Raw genomic sequence first — 18,047 nt, 5'->3', positions numbered from 1 at the left:
TGCAATTCAGTGAATTGTTATTCTATTTTTTATTTAAGATATTTTGAAATGAATTAAGGATTGTATAAGCACTTTGTACATCGAACTGCCGATTGCAAAATGAATAGTCATTTGAATTTTTGTGCTTATAATCTTCCAAAAATAAGCTCTTCATTTTCTATTTTTGTATATTTCATTTGTATCCAAACGCTCATTAAATAGAGTATTAATCCATTTTTTTAAAAGCAAAAAAATGCACTTTCAGATAGATTGTGTGCATCATCTCCTGTTGCTTTCAGACAGGTCTTTTTAGTGCTGTGATGACTAAGTAATCGACTGGGTTTGTCAATCTGCACCTTCCTTCAAGCTGTATCTCACTGCTATCTGTGATTTCAAGAAGGGACTCATGCATCCATCCATACCGTCCATCCATCCATGGCCCATTCCGTTAATTCCTTACGTTTTTCTTTGCATTAGCTGGTGCTGCTTTATCAAATTTAGTCCTCTGTGTGGAACAAAGCGCAATACAATGGCAGCCAAATCAATAAAGTATGTTTCAGTAATCATGACATCACTCATTTTCTCTCTTTTTACATGGTCCCATACTATTTGAATTAATGGAGGTCCTTTAGCTTTATGGTAAGAAATACTTCACACTATGATGAAAAGGGGAAAAAAAATAAAAAGTGAGTCTTTCTGATGAATAAATCAATAATGTAGAGTTCAATGAAATAGTCTATATACTATTTTCGGACCGGTCTGCAGCTGCTGACACAGAAGCTTTCGCGTTAACTTAAAAGTATTTAACGGAACTTTTTCAAACTTTGTAGACATAGTATGGGTGAAAATCTGGACCTGATCACATTTGGAGACAAAGTGTGTAACAATCATTACTCATTAGCATTCTGTAGCAGTCTGGTTGACTGTCAACAAAATTGTGGGGGAACTGCCCTCTGAATGCTCAGTGAAATTTATTGTGGGGGAATTTAATTAAGGCAGCTTAGACCTAGTCATAGTCAGTAATGTATCACGAAAGACCACCCACAGATGCAGATGTGGTGAACCTCATTACACTAAAACAAGGGGAGGTTTGGGCAATACGGTAGACTGATGTTTTCAGTCAGCGAAATTTATCACAGTATAACACATGGGTGGTATGAAAATGATGCACTACCCTGACATAGTGTAGGTGGGCTACAGATAGAGTTGGGGGTGTGGGAAAAGTAGGAATTAGATGATGGGGCGGGGAGGGGTTGGGCGAGTCCAGGGAATACATTGTTCTTGTTCCGACAGCATTTATATAGTTACTGATGGTACAGGTTACAAATAGAAAAATAAACAAGATGGAAGTGAAAATGTGATTTTTAAAATCTCATTTATATAAATACAAAATACCATTTAAATCCATTGATTTAACACAGACTTACAAAATAAGGAGCTTCTGTCCTCATGTCCTCAAGTAACCCCACAGTAAACAAACATGTAAACTCTGCTTGGCACTAGCCTTGAACGTTTAATTGTTCACTCGTTCAGCAAACGTTTAAATCACGTTTAAATCAGCTTGCTAATCAGCCGACTCCTAATTTCCTTTTGAGGAACATATACATCGAGTAATGGACAACAAGGTTCAAGAGACACAGAGGATCATAATTAAGTACTACAGAAGCAGTTCTTCATAATCAACACATCTGATGTTCTTCAATCATATCTTTTTGAAATGACATTTCTAACAATATTTCTCTGAGATTAAACATCCGGCAAATTACAGCTGATTTGTAGACCAAAAACCCCTTTATAATCAGATATTCCCAATTTTTCAAAATAAATTAATGACAAACATTGCATTGCATGGCTACTACAGTCTGATGATCAAGGTAACCAAATTCCTGACAGCATCAAATAAAATAATCTTCAAAGTTTCTGATAAATCAGTATTACTAGTAAAGTGAAATGATTAAAGCTAGTCTTAAGAGAAAGTGGATGTGTGCACTTTTCAGTCCATCAGGACAAGTCAGCTTTATTAAAGAGTCTAAAGTTATGCCCTAGGGTGTGACGCATGGTGCCGTTTAGGGCAGGGCTGGCGGTGAACTCGACGGTGCATGTGGGTGTATTGGGACCCCCCTCCAGTTCCAGCAGTGTCACGTTGTTGGGGGCTTTCGTGCTGAGGATGTGAGCGGGAACGTAGAGGGTGACCTGCGGCCCTCGTTTGGGCCAGTACCGACCCAGATTGAAGCCATTGATCCAGACTTGCCCCTGAGACAGAAGTGTTTAAACAGAAGCGATCACCGAGGCTGTTCCCGTGAACTTTGCTGTTCCTTTTGCCTTAGAATTCTTTCTGCAGCTGAGGACAGTTTGAATGGAGATGAAAATCCTATGCAGACTTCCTATATACGACCCAGCCTAACACTGGAAATGGCTTTTTAACTCACCCAAGAACACAAATTACGTACTTTTCATCCTTGCTGCTAACAGTGATTTAAACCACACACACTACAATTGTAAAGTTATCAAAGCGTCCATCCTTTTAAAGCAACAAATCTGTACTACAGTTCTTTTGGGAAACATTTAACTGTGTTTTAAATATTTTGTAGCAAAGCCTTTTAGCGCCGCTAGCTAATAGCTACTAAATACTAAACGAAAAAATTACTAGATGTCAATTCCATTTAGCTATATACATAGCTTAGATATAGAGAAGAAGAAAAAAAAAACATTACATTTTCCCACAGCTATTGTCAGCCTGTCTCATCTCCTCCCCCATACCCCTCTTCTTGTTTTATATACCTTTCACACACCAAAGCTCAATAGGACCCATGGATCGAATCATAATTCATTTTGCTGTTCACACCTCACTGACATATCGTACATGCTGTTCTGCTGGCTGACGAGCTGTAAAATAACATTTCCCAGCTCCTTCTTATCTGCAGTGACAATAAGATTCTTATCTTCTTGTCTGATGCAGCCTGTCCAAGTCTGGAACAGGTCTTTCCTCTAACCAGCGAGTCGGTACTGCGGTGACTTTTTGGTGGCTCATTTGACGTCGAAGTTATGTTCATTTCAGAGAACATCATGACAAAGTTGACAAGGGATTTTTTAACGTTAACTGAGGTGAAAATGACCTTTCAAAGACACCCCTACAGATCCCCTTTCACAGTCATTACTAATATAAGTACTTCCCACGAAATTTCCGATTTCAGCATCAGAAAAAAAGGGAATAAAAAAAAACAACAACATTTGGGCGAGATAATCATGCAGATTCAATTAAAATAATAATTTAACATAATACCATTTTACTTACAATGTCAGTGCAAACACATCTACAGGAATGCTTAACATGCTTTACGCACCAGAAACTTGACTTGTTGAAACCTGGGCAGCTGAATAAAGTATAAATGGAAAACCAAGCAAGAGCTGAAAAGCAGGACTCCTTGGCTTAACTAAGGTCATGCTTCCAGCGTAGGCCTACCTTGGTCCAGCCGGGGAACTGGATGTACGTGTCCTGCGGCAGGTCGGGAATGCCGCTGGGGATGCTGAAACTGCCTCCGTAAAACGCAGGTACGGAGAGGGGTGACCCCGATGCTCGCGGGCCCTCCGCCCGGCCGCCTCTCGTCAGCACTCCCTCTTTGACAGCCTCGTCGATGCTCAGGCTGTACACCAGCCAGGCCGTGACCACCTCAGAGCCCAGGGTGAGGTTGGAGATCAGACCCTGCACATATGATAACATCAATACAAGCAGCAGCAATACAGCGAACTGCAGAGCAGACTCCTCACTCAGCTTCAATAACAGGACCATGTTGTAACTGTATTTTGTTGGCCTTTTATATTACCCCACAAATCTTATCCCAATTCCTCCCACACCGCAACCTCTTCACTAAGGCCTCCTACATGCTTCCCAGCACCGATTCTTCCCCTTTAATCCGTATTGCTTCTATGTAAGTGTGATTCATCTAAAAACAGCTTTCAGATAATCACCTATACAACGTCCCTGTGAGGTTTGAATTAAGCTAAAAAAGTGTTGTTGTCACCAGTTAACCAGTTCCTAAATCATGTCAGAGGAATAATAATGACAATGGCATGAAATTAAACACCCCATTTAATTTTTGATTTCAATGAAGGGGAATCTAAAAGTTAGAGGTGGTGACACTCTGTGGCAGCACTCAAGGGAAGGAAAAAAAAGATTAAGGCTGTGAAAGGAAGACAGCATTTGATGCTTCACAGTTACCAATCCCTTTACTAAAAACAACTGTGCGCACCCAGCTGCGTTTCACCCACATGGCTAACAGGAAAGCTCCCTTACTCGTAAAGTCAGTTTGTCACTGATGATTAAGAGGTTCAGTGTTTAGCACTGTAGCCTCACACTTCTGCGGTTGGGGTTCGACTGTGTTTCTTTGGGGTATTAAACTGCACAGTGTGAGAGTATGCCCAGTGATATCCCCTGCCCTGTGCCCTCTGCTTCCTGGGAGGGGCCCCAGGCTCACTGCAACCGGCTTCTGGATAAGCAGTAATCAATCAGAATTACTGTTGTCAATATCCTAGGCTTACACTCAAAAATGTTCCACTGCAACTTATATATATATATCCAGCCCAATATGCGCTCCCACTGTGCATTTCCATACGAATACTCATTTTCACCTTTGACACTTGCAGTACCATTTGACATTTTAGCGCTAATTGCACATATTTATGATTATTGTTGTTTTGTCTCCATATCAGAGGTGTAGCTAAAAGTTGGAAGGCCCCCCTGACAAAAAGTCACCTTTGCCCCCCTTTTCTGGCTGCCATTTTCAACAAATTTATTTTTAAAGTTGAAAAGCTGAACATATACAAGGGAAATTCACAACAGAAGAGACCCACAGGGATCTTAGAGCAGGATGGTATGGTTACAATGACGTTCTGGAAAATCTGGCAACTATAACCTCGTGGGAAGGATTTATTTTTATTTTTTTCCGTACGCACAGCTTGATAAGTTACCACAGTTTCTGCTTTAGTTTAGCATTGAGCCATTTTCATGTGAAACTGTTGGTGCAGTTTCCTGGCTGTGGTGATGACAGGAGCTGGCAGACACGACCACATTTATATTAGACAAACAAAGGCAGTAAGAAGCTCCAATGAAGCCATGGCTGACCATGTGTTCAAAGTGGCAACACTTTGCATTACAGCTGTCATCGTTCCATTACTGGATTAAAAAAAAATGAGCATTGATTAAAATTTGCTTTCTTGATTACCGGGGGAATATGGCGGAAGGAATATGACGCAAAATTAATAAGCAACCAAATCAAAAGAGAAAGCCTCAGTCGTGTGGAAGCGCTTCACATTACAAGATATTTGGAAAACTTTCAGGTCTGAGGAATTAACCTAATAATGTCTGTGAAGATTCTCAATCATCCAGCTCATGGTTATCCCAAGAAAGGTTATTCAGGGCAACTGGACTTATTTAGTTCTTTGAAAACGTTGCGCCCTTCAATCCAGAGGACTTTCTCAATTCTGACTGGTTGGTTAGAGTAGCAGGTTTATAAAACCTTGCGGAGACCTCAAGTCGTAAATACTCGATGGTCACTTGATGGTTGTCGTTTCCCCTGGCTCATGTATGTCACTGTGACCACCTGGGCCAGGGTCTGAACGAAACCATCAGGGTAGAGTTGAAAGAACAGCATTGTAAGTGGGTGATAAATTATGCCAAAGGCCACCTAACAGAGGAGAAAAAGTTCACATTGTGATATTTCAAAATTTTGCAATAAATGTTGCGATATTAACCAAAAAAAAAGAGGAGAAAATGTACTCAAAATTAACTGCAGCACAAAACAGAAGTTATCTACCAATACAACCTGTCAAATACGTTGGTGCTGATGTCGCACAGACACAAAGCAGTGCTGACAATTCACTTGCTTTTACTCAATATGGTCTCCAGGGAATCCAGAATACTTCCATACAGCAGAAGACGAATGTCTTTTGGTGACCAGTTAGCATTTTAGACCTATTTTCTTAAACAAAAATCTATGTTGAAAAGGAATTATCAGTAAAATGCCAAAACTTGCTAAGTTTGGTTTCCTATGACAGAGTAAAAACATTTTAGCAAAACCTATTTATGGTCCCAACCCAGCTGATTATTACAGATCTTGCAATGTGACAACTGCATGTGCGTGACATGTGATATCGATAGTAACACCACACATTGTGCAGGTCATGTACCTAGCGTGACACGGTGGCTTAGTTCTGGCCGCTTTGTGTGTATGGAGCTTGCATACTCTCCTCTTGCATGCATGGGTTTATGCTGCTTTCTTCCCACAATCTAAGAACACGTGTAAATTGTGTGTGCATGTGTCATGTGTACGTTACATCGGGGGGACCCAATCTACCCACAATATGATGAAAAACCTGTTATTTTGAAATTGTGAGGACCAAGGTTATTTATGGTTAAGATAAGGGCTGGGAGAGGGTAAAGGCTGTCACTATTGGAACAGGGGGTTTTCCCCATAGAAATGAAGGGACAGTCCCCAAAAAAATATGAATACAAACATGCGTGTGTGTGTCTGAGTGAGTGTGCACCCTGCAATGGGCTGGTGCCCCAACCAGAGTTGGCTTCTGCCCCGTGCCAACTGCAATATATAATGCATAAATAATATAATATAAATGATTTTTCAATTATCCATCAAATGAATTAATAAACTTAATAGTGACAGCCCTATTTTACATAATTCAGTGTCATATTTCACAAAAAACATGGCAAGACCTTAATCTGACCTTAAAATCATTGATGTTCTTCCCAAAATTGACTCGTCCCATATTCTCCACCAGAATGTCCAGCTGGCTTCCAGTCTTCCCAGTAACATTGATGGTCTGACACTTATCCCTTTCCAATATGCCTGACGCAACCTAGAAAAAGGTGGTGAGGAAACTGACATTTATTTATTCAGCAGACATTTTTATCCAAAGCAGAATCGCTCAAGGGTCCAACAGTAAAGTCACTATGATGACACTGGCATTTAAACTGGTAGCCTTCCAATTACAGGCAGAGTCCTAGCCACTCAGTATACACATGCAGCATGTATCATTGCGAGTGTGTGCCATGTGAAGAACTGGCATTCCAGGAAGTACTTCGATGTAATGTTGGCCAAGCATAACCTAGCAAAGAGTGAAATGCCAAGCAAAGCTGTTACATCTATGCACCTCGAGCAGCAACAAACATCCTAATGTGGCTATGATATTGAGCTATAAATAATGGCACTACCCAGAAGCCTTGATGAGAGAGTTTGCAAAATAGCAATTAGCATGAAGGTAAAATAGTGGTGGCAGGATTCAGATCCAGACTGCTTTAGCCTAGCCTAGCATGCTAGCATTATGGGTTTAGCTTTTATGGACACATAAAAGCTAAGAGCCATTTTGTCACATTCACCATTTCAGAACCAATCCAAAATCAGTATGTGACTCTTATTGTGATACTGGGCAAGGTGGCGGATCAAGCTACAGTTTGTGTGCACGTGTCGGTTGACATGTCAACCCAATTATCGCTTAATTGTTCAATTACGCTTGCTTAATCACTGCAGGGGATAAAGACAGAGAGAAAACTGTACAGATAGAGGATCTTGAACAAAACACAGATGGTGATAATTTAAGAAGGCCTTTGCGGAGCAGTGTTTACCAGGCCAGGAAGTAGGTGTGCGCTGCGTAATTGCCTAGAGTTTGGTGGTATGACAGTTTTAAAAGGCAACACATATTTTAAACTTAGTATGATATAAATATATAATTTTCAACCAAATACATTATATGGAAAAAAACATTGCATGAAAACTGATACATGAACATGGACAGGAGCAATCGCACAACACATCTGACAAATGTTTCAATAGAAAGGTAACTGCATGCTATGTAAAGTGCCCTGACCTGCTTAAATGGGACCTTATGTTGAATGTAGCTGAGAGAGGCTCCTAAAGCCTTTTAAATTGCTGGATCAGCAAGTGACCAATCTAAGAGGGGAGGGGAGGACACTGCTTACAGTTTCACTATTCTTAAATCAGCTGGAATATTCACCAGAACAGCACAGCACAGCACAGCACAGCACAGAAAACACTATTCCGGTTTCTGCTGGGCTACGGTAACCATTACCTACCCCATCCACTGAAACGTAGGCGCGGTCATGGACTCCATTCAGAGGTGAGGACAGAGCGGTCGGCATACTGCAGTCTACTGGCAGGTTGGTCCGGTACAGGACAAAGCCCGAGCTCTTTTAGAACAAAATTTCAAAAACAAACGAGCAGAATCAGTAAGTGCTGGATTTTAATGCCGATTGGGAGGGTGTGAATTAAAGAGGTTCTGCACTGTCACCTGCTGCAGGTCAGTGAAGGTCACAGGGTAGGTGCTATTCACAGGCCCGGAAAAGGACAGAAGGCTCACGGCGTCAGATACGCTCCTCAGCTGTGTGGATGAACACAAACAATGAGGGAGAGCTTTCTGGAAAGAGGAGGACACGCTTAATACGGCACCGACATCGCGATGACGGTCCACAAGAACGCACAGCACCTGAAGCAAAGCAAACACAAGCACCGAACAGTCTTTCCAAAGCCTAACCACAATGGCCCTCTTCTAGCGCTCCGATGAAGGCTATTCAACCACACATCCTTCCTGCCATATACACGAACGACAACTTCCTGTAGAGTGTATAGAGCTAATAAACAGAAAAGTTTTGTCAAATCGAATACTAGAGAGAGCATCTTCTGGACGAGCTTGCGCTAACAGCTAGCAAGGATCTTCCAGACGCGTAATACTTCTCCCATCTTGTGGGGGATGGTTGAGTGTTTATGTTGACAATTGTTAATATGTCATCGATGTCCTTGGATGCTAATCAGAAGATGCTAAGATAAAGTACCGATGGTGGAAAAAGGGACATGTGACAGTAACTGAAGAGAATGAAGAGCAAAGTCATATCTTCTTCTTAAATTTATTCATAAAAACATACAACAGACATACTGTACTAACGCTAATGGTTAAAGCACAAGACCTCTCACTCTGAGTGACTTTAAACCTACTTTGTGACCAGGCCCATTATTAAGAGCACTAACTAAATTAAAAAGATACTCTGAACTATATGCACTCAGAAGTACTACAGCTGTAAGCAGGTGTGAGATGTGCCAATTAGATGAGGGAGCATCAAGGCTGACAAGAAGGTCAAAGTGCAGCCCGTTCTGTACACAAACCACAGTGGATTTCACAGTTTCCCTGAGAATGTTAATGAATACAATAATAGAACAGATATTTATTGTCAGCATAGAAAGACCATTTAGCAGCTCTAGGATTGTCAGCAAAAATGATCTTCTAAAATTCTCGCTGGCAAAAAAAAAAAAAACACCCCTAATGTAGGGCCATACTCTATTGAAGTGACAAGCGGAAATTACAAAAGGCCTTGAATGGCTCATGACATTTAAAAACATTTCTAATGAAAGGTATAGTACTCACCCTTTCCATCTTGACAGGTCCGTATGCATACTTTGGCGTGGATGGAGGTATGGGACCTTCCGGAACTTTACTGTACTGTAAAAGTCACAGAACACCAATTAGCGACAACGTGAGCTGTTCAAGTGACACCCTAAGACAGAGATACAATGGGTGTCTCTACATGCGCTTGTCCAACGCTACAAAGGTTGTAGGGTGGGGGAGACTCTGGACCGGATCTCGGTCCATCTCAGCATGTTTTTCAAACATGGGGAGGCAACACTACAGATGGTAACACACAGATACGTTCAAAACCTGGAACAGGGCCTGAACCCTAAAAGCGGGAAGTGTGAGGTTGCAGTGCAAACCACCAAACCACTATGTCACAGAAGATAAGTACAAAAAAAAAAAAAAAAACAGGAAATAAAGATGACGTCCATCGAGGTTAAGCCTCAACATGGAGTTTCTCACACAAAGCAGAGGGGTATGAATTTGGCAGCCTGCTGTAGACCGCGGCACGGCTGGGGACTCCGAGCAGCCATACCATTCCGATGACATCCCGTATGGCGAAGTACTTTTCTGTGAGATCTCCGGCCTCAGTGAGGGGAGCATCGTAGTCGTAGCTGGTGGGCTGGGGGGCGTAAGGAGTGTTAGCGCCTGGGGGAAGAGAGAGAGGGGAGGGATCATATTTGACAACCGGTAACTGGGAGCCCAAAACCCACATCCTGCAGGCAGCCAGGGGGGGCGGAGGCAGACACCAGACAGCGTTTCATATTTGTAATTAAAAACATCACTAGGCTACTTTGATGTGGACGGCGTGATCTCCAGCACAAACAAGACAGCTTACTTCATAGCTGTACCAGAGTACAGATCTATACAGCATAGAGTAAAAAAGGAGGAAACACATGGATCTATGAGGGCCTTTATTACACACATGGGCACGCATACAGTCATTACCTACCATTCCAGTATCCAAAATTTGTTCCTCCAATAAACATGTATCTACAAGAACCAAAACAGTATTGTGCTATTAAGGTTAAAGCTGATTTCATACTCTCAGGTACTCTTGTTTCATTTTATGCTTGAAGTAAATATACGTTTAGTACAAGTCATTAAAACGGTATACATTTGATATACCACTGTCACTTATCACTTCAGTTCTGTCAATTTTTACACTTCTCTCACCGATAAGACATTGAGTTTGGTTACCAGGGTGACAGACGTCACCAGAACAGCCCATAAAGACCGCATCACAGCTGAGTACTTACAGGTTCACGCTGGCTCCCGTCTGGAGTATCTCACTAAGAGACTTCGCCACGATCCCTTTGGGCACAAGTGAGTGTGGCTCCCCCCAGTGGTCAAGCCAACCAGTGTAGAACTCGGAGTTCACCTGAATCATTGGTAGACGTTGCAAGCTCAGAAACAGGGAAATTCAAAAATAAAAGATTTTTCCCCGTGCTAATTATACGCTTTTGGAGTTACTCAGCTGTTTTCACTGCTTTATTTTGATCAATCACGGTATTTCATGAAGCAGAAATAATACAGAAAAATACAGGGTCATTCCATGTTAATTCAACAAACTACACATATTTTCCAGAGCTCAGAAATGTTTTTTTTTTTTTTAAATATATATATATATATATATATATATATATATATTTTACCATATAAGCTGTAACTTTTTACTATTAAGGCTACATGGCTAAGCTATAGCTCATTGAAAAGCTCAAAAAGGCTACTTTTTCCATGGCATCAAATGTAACTTTTGGTGTGAATTTGCACTTTGGACATTTTTTATTACACTGATTAAAAGACTAATGTGCAGTTTCAATGATTTTTTTCCCCCTAAGCTCAGAGCCTCGTAATTCCTATAAGCCCTTTGAAAAACAGCATAATTTTACTCCATTTGAAAGCAAGTAGACAACTTTCTTCCTAATTAAGTGGAAAAAATATACCCTCCCCCGCAAACCTTTTTAAGACTTAGAAATAGATTAAAAAAAAGTGAGGTGTTTCTCTCATGACGGGATGAAGGGGCCCAGGGAACAGGCTCCCGCTGTACTAGCGTGTAGTGCAGATAGACATGCATTTCAGAATAAAAAAAAAGGATGGTATACAAAGTAAAAAAAACAAGAAAAGAAAAAAAAACGTTTACCTAGAAAGAGTCTTATGTGATAAATACCAAGAAAAAGTTCTCTTTCTGAACTTTGAATGAACTGCCATGTCATGTAGCTATAATACTGGCAGCTAAGAAAATCGTCCCCAGAATTATGCTTTTATTGCTACCTAAGCTGTATGAAAGGCACTATATCTCAAACAATACTAATAGTAATAATACTGTTTATTCTGAGATCAGATGTGTGTGTAATTCACAAGAATATTTCCTCAAAATCTAAAATGATGATGCAAAGGCTGTTTGTTGAGTAACAATGGACTGACCCTGCACTGTCTGCAAGCTTAAACACAGTACAGGATCATAACTTCATTTCTCTCAACCCCATAACACCACATGAATGAAATGAGACAAAAAAGTTCAATCCTATTAATCATTCTCTAATTTGCAGTTAAAAAATATATGCAGTGTAGTTACTTAAAACAGCAGAGGGGTTCGGAAAACTGAACTGAATGGGCTGATATTTGTGCCACTAGAAACTGAATATGAATTGTGTATATTTGAATCTGCAGTTGTTGCATTAAAAAACAATCGAGAATTTATTAGTTTGAATATGAATTTCAATACACTTGAAACTACATTTATCCTACCCGGAAAATGTGAAACTCTATACTTCCAAATTCACTTCTCCCAATTCGATATCAGTTCTCACAATTCAATTTCACAACGCACAAGCCGGGTCCTTGAGGAAAAGTAATCGACCGCAGGTTCACAACGCAACTCATTTCCACGTTTACGACAGTTCTGCAGGTCGGGGTAAAGTGGAAGCGTGTGCCGGGATGTCGCAAGCGCATTATCTTATGATATATATGAGAATAAGCTTTATATACACAAGCAATAGCATAAACATTAACCGTAGGTCTGGTTAGTATGGTAGTATATGTGGTTAAATGAACGATTTCTGGCACTGCTAGTTTATGTTAATATGGTAGACTAACGCAAAACTAGCTAGGGATATGAATTTTACTTCTAGTTTAGTTTAAGTTATGGCTCGCCTGTTCATCTCATGTGGCTTTCAGTGTTTATGCTAAATATCTTTTAAAATATTCATGTCGCCAATATGAGGCGGAAGTCAGTATTAATTTCTAATATACGACTATGGAATATTATTTAGCACTTCATAATGCATAGAGAATGTAATCATTAGGACTCTATTAAGAAGCTAATGTAACCTGTGCAGAGAGTTCGTAACCTTCAGAGTATGCAGACCAATTACTGCTGTGCACAATGTGATGGAAAACAAGTATGAATTAGCACCTTGTGTTGGCTTAGAAGTTTCTGTATCTGTTAGCTATTTTGTTAGCCTTTGATATATGAATATGTACTTTATTAGTGCTGCAGCTTATCACTATGTTGAAGGACAAATATATTAACCATCTAGCCAGACAATGTGCAACAAGCAGAAGCTGCCAAGGTTTGCTACTGAAGGAAGGGATTTGCCAGAGTTCATCAAAAGTTCACGGCTGGGTATTTATAAAAAAAAAAAAACAACTAGTGATGGTCAAGCCCCTTAGTGTAAAACAGTATTGGACACACTCCTGCAGGGTGTCCAGCCTTGGCTGTAACCTCACTGTTGCAATAAAGGCTGAATCTGAATATCAACACAAGTGGCTCCTGACTCCTGATTGGTGGGGAAGAAAAAAACACAAAACAAGGCATCGATGCACGTACTCCTGAATCGATCTAAATGTAAAGCTATAAAGCAGGTTTGAGGTGCTATGTTTCTGGTCTGCTGCATGTCGACAGCGCTCTCTGTGTACTGTGCTAATAACCGGGAGCATCATACAGTTGAACTGGCGTTTAATATGGTGATCTGTATAAGCAGTGCTCGAAGTGAAGAAATAAAAGTGTCGCTACTGTATTGACCATGAGAACTGCAGTGGGGGTGCGGTGGGGGGTGTTGGGAACAACAGAAGCGCCTCAACAAAACTGTCGGTACTGTGGTCGATTACTTTTCCTCAAGGACCCGGATTGTGCATCTCAATAAATTGAAACTGAATTGTGAGAATTGTAATTGAATTGGGAGAAGTGAATTTGTAAGTATACAGCGCCACATTTTCCAGGTAGGATAAATGCAGTTTCAAGTTATTGGAATCCAGATTCAAACTAATAAATTCAGATTCAGTTTTTTAATGCAACAACTGCAGATTCAAATATACACTATTGATATTCAGTTTCTAGTGGCACAAATATCAGCCCATGGAACTGGTACATGGAGACTGACAATGTGCAGGGCTAGCGTGCAGAAGAATATTCTGGAAAGAGCAAACGGTGCTTTCGTACCAGTGGTCCATGAGGTTCTGCGTGTCGTTGTGCCTCAAAAGCAGCGGTTACATTCCCACCTGTTCACACAGAAACCCGAGTTATCATCCGACTTCCCACATCAGCTGTCAGAGACAACTTCAGAACGCATGTAATTTTAAACTTAAAGCATGAATCACAGCACAGGACACAAATGTGTTACATTTATGAAGCTTTCTAGAGAAGATGCATGTGGAGGTCCAGGAAGTTCCTGTGACCTTATGCACCTTGTCAAAACATATTTAATACACCACAACAGCAACCAAAGAAATGACTGTAACAAGCCTCTTGTAAACACGAGGGAGCAGCTCTGAAGGAAAGCAAGGGGCATAATGAAAATAAGCTATTTATCATGCGGCAAAATAAAATTATTTAAATTAATTGCTATTTCCATTTAACAAAGTAGGCGTGAGTGTGGAAATATTTTGGTAAAAGTTTCCATTCAGTAATCAGCTCTAATATAAAGGTTACAACAAACAAAGGAAGTTAGAGATAGATCGAGAGAGAGGGGGAGGGAGAGACAGGTTTCTCAGTCACGCTCTGCTGCTTCCTACAGACCTGCGCCGAAATCCACTGTTGCATAGAGGTCCTGCAGGGAACCGCATTTCAAATAAGAAACAGCTGCTCCGTCTGTGGTGAACAGCACCACCTCGTTTCCCAGGTGGTACCGGAAGAGCTGGGCAAGGTGCCGGAGGTAGTTGAAGTCGCATGCAAAGTAGCTGCCGTACTCATTCTCCACCTGCGACGAAAGAGATGGCGCCGCATGTCCATTACCTGAGAGTAACGCAGGGTGAAAATGCAGCCCTAGTGAGGCACTGCAATGAAGACTGCCAAAACAGATTGTGCATTTTTATATTGGCGGGGGGGGAGAGTTGGTGGTCGCATAAAAAAAAAAAAAAAGACCAGAATGCCAAATATACCATCCCGAAAGTCAATTTCCTAGAAGATCTTCATGAAACATTTTAGTTTATGACTAGGTTCTCTACCCACACACCCCCCCATGTCTCAGTTAGTGTCAGAAGGAGAGAGCAATCCAGACAACAGCAGAGCAAGCCCCTTATAAGATAAACATCTAAAGCACATTTCACATGTTGCCAAGACTTGGAACTGAGATCTGAAAGAAAAAAAAAATTCACACCTGTTCAAACCGTTTCCCCATAAACAACATTTCATCCAGCAAAGAACTCATTTTTCGTTTTTTACATTTTGGCGCCACCTATGGCAAATAAGAGTACTACGCAAAAATGTTTTAGCTACTTATCAAGAAAGATGTCTAACGTCTTCTCATAAACATTCAGCTCATGACCACTGAATGTCAGCCATATTAGATAGTACCTGAGATCAAGAAGCAGAAGAACTAGGAAAAGATAAAAGTAAGCACGCACGCACACACACACACACACCTGTACAGTAATAACTGGGCCTCCATTTTGATAGAGAAAAGGTCTGATCATCGGAAGTAATTTCTCCATCCACCTATCCACTTCTTTAATATAATCTAGAGCAAGAGGAAGGAAAAAAATATGGTAAACAAAGAGAGGAAAAAACAGGAAAAGCATGTTTGGAAAATAATGTTGACACACAATGGACAATTTGAATTCCAATTAGATGATGAAAAAGAAAAATCACACCTGAATAGACCAAGAAATATTTGCATTGACCACAACACAAGTGAGTCACTTTGGCATAACTTGCCTGGATCGGAAGAGCGAAGAATGATATCCTTCTTCCTAAGCAGCCAAGCAGGTAAACCCCCCTAGAAGGGACCAAATATTAAAGAAAAATTACAGAATATTTTTACTATGTAATATTTAGAGATTACCACACTACCTGTTAGACACAGACAGGCATGTACAGACATGTGAGACCTGGCATTAGGGTCAGAGTACAGTCTCAGCCAGGATCCAGTGCCCTGGAGCAGATGGGCTTAAGGGCATTACTCAAGGGCCACACAATGTTATTAGTATGATGGCCATTGGATCTGAACCCATGACCTTATGGAAACTCGCCGAGAGAAAGCTTTACTTTAGTCACACTGAAAGCCTTGATGTATAAAAGACTGCCGTTTCACTGGATTTAAAAAAAAAAAACAACTCTCACACATTTCAGTACAGAAAGGTAACATTATTCTTCGCTATAATATGTAGGTCATTCGATTTTAATGCAACAAATGGCTTTTGCATTTTCGGTTATTAAACAATGGAGTCTTGGAGTAACGAGTCAATAAATTTAAATGAAATTCATATCTATGTGGACTACATGTATGTAGAACATGGGCCTATTACTTGTACCTGTTTGTGAGAAATGCCTCAAAAGTATGCTTTTTAAAAATATATTTTTGAGCCTCAAGAAAAAAAGTAAGTACTCTTTATCTGTATTCAAACAAACAAATTTGTGTCGTTATTCAAAGGGATGTAGGACAAGGTTCTGGGAAAAAAAATAAAATCACTGAGCTATAGATGAGGCACACAGTTGTAACAGTCATATGAAAACACCCTGGATTATCATATTGTTTACTACCCATGATGTAGAAAAGGCACTATATCGCAAAGGAAATTTTTGTAAAGATTAAAAAAAAATATATAATAATTCTATGCTCTCAATGGTTTGTGTAATTCACATGCCAAATTTAGTCTCAATGAAAAATGCTGATCGAAAAGTTTTAGGTTAAAAAAAATCTGTTGAATTAAAATGGAACCACTCACATTTCCTTATCCATCCAATGACCCTTGGAACTATTATGAGGTAATATATCACACATAATTTTGCCATCGGGCATCACAAGTGCTATCCTCCTTCATTTGCAGAGAAAACATCATATGACACGAAGTAACATAATGTTTTTTACTGTGTATATGACAATAAACTTCTTGAACTTGAACACTTGTGTGGGGCGGGGGGGGGGGGGGGTTAGGCTTAGGCTTTAAGATCAATCAGACCAACTAAACAAGACCTTTCCAACTATGGATCAAGTCAGGTTGGAGTATCTTTATTGTCATCTATATGATCCAAGGGTGATATACTGAGATGAAATTTCTCTCTCGTTGAACAGCAGCGCATGGAACTGCCCAAGTACATTATCAATTAACTTAAGTGGAAGCGAGCCTTAAAAAAAAAAAGGGTCATCATTTATTTCACTCACCATGTCCCATTCCGCACATATATAGGGCCCTGGTCTCAGAATTACTAACAATCCTGTATCATTAGCCAGCTGGAGGAACTGCTCTAGGTCACGATCCCCTTCAAAGATGTACTTATTAGGAAAAGGCTCATGATAGTTCCAGGGCACATACCTGAAAAGCAACAATAAAACAATTCTGAGAAACCATGACATCAATAGCAAATTTTAGTATAAGTAGTGCTAGGGAAGAACATTAAACACAAGCTTAAAATAAAACCCTATCATCCATTCTGGGAAAAAGACAGACGTGCTTATGAATAACCATCATAAAAAATGATGGTCTGAGTCGGATTTCAGCATCACAAGTGGGTACAGAAAATAAATGGATGGAGGGATGTGATATGCTATTGTACGTACGTCTGAATCGTGTTCAGCCCGGCCATGTACATCTTAAGAAGCCGATCCTTCCAGTAAACCCTGGGAATCCGGTTGTAGTGGATACTACCAGAGATGAAGCGGAATGGTTGGCCATCCTTACGAAAACAGTCCTTCTTGTAATCTATGTCAAACGTGCGGGTCGACGCAAGCTGAAGGAATACAGGAGTGAAAAGCAGATAGAGACTGGTGATGGGAGACAGCATACACACTGCAAACTCTGCTAAAACTAGTTTCTTATAAGTTCAGAAGTATATGCACTGTAAGTGTTCCCCAAAGCTGGTTCAAGGTTAACTGGTTTACCGACAAACGGTTTATTAAATTAATGCAGGAAGTCAGTAGCACACTTCTCAAAACACTAGCCTGCAGCAGTTTACAGATCGGGAGATCTGGTCATCAACTTGCTTTCCATATAATAAACACAGGAGAATTAAAATAGAACAGTAAAAGTAAACGTTTAAGTTACACAGAACAAATGGTAGAAACTTACTGTTATTTTAGCAGTGCCGACGACAGAGCACAGGATCAACACCCAAAACACAAAAGCCATCTTAAACTGGCGTCAAGACCAAACAATCACCTGACCAGACCACATGACAGGTGACACGTGATCACGAT

The 18,047-nt window shown here is 40.4% G+C and overlaps 1 protein-coding gene across 1 annotated transcript; it reads right to left on the bottom strand.

Annotated features, from left to right (window-relative positions):
• Positions 1-1,254: 1,254 nt before the first annotated feature.
• On the bottom strand, positions 1,255-18,043 carry glb1 (galactosidase, beta 1). Its single transcript, XM_023806299.2, has 16 exons — positions 17,920-18,043; positions 17,412-17,581; positions 17,016-17,166; positions 15,569-15,629; positions 15,277-15,371; positions 14,432-14,612; positions 13,856-13,914; positions 10,671-10,792; positions 10,364-10,404; positions 9,947-10,059; positions 9,427-9,501; positions 8,299-8,388; positions 8,084-8,197; positions 6,718-6,849; positions 3,443-3,682; positions 1,255-2,232 (listed from the first exon to the last, which is right to left on the bottom strand). The coding sequence occupies exons 1-16, from the start codon at positions 17,977-17,979 to the stop codon at positions 1,981-1,983; spliced, it is 1,956 nt and encodes a 651-aa protein (XP_023662067.1). The 5' UTR covers positions 17,980-18,043; the 3' UTR covers positions 1,255-1,980.
• Positions 18,044-18,047: the final 4 nt, after the last annotated feature.

This window comes from Paramormyrops kingsleyae, chromosome 9 (assembly GCF_048594095.1).
Source record: "Paramormyrops kingsleyae isolate MSU_618 chromosome 9, PKINGS_0.4, whole genome shotgun sequence".
Classification (NCBI taxonomy): Eukaryota; Metazoa; Chordata; class Actinopteri; order Osteoglossiformes; family Mormyridae; genus Paramormyrops; species Paramormyrops kingsleyae.
This window is presented reverse-complemented; position numbering and strand designations above follow the sequence as displayed.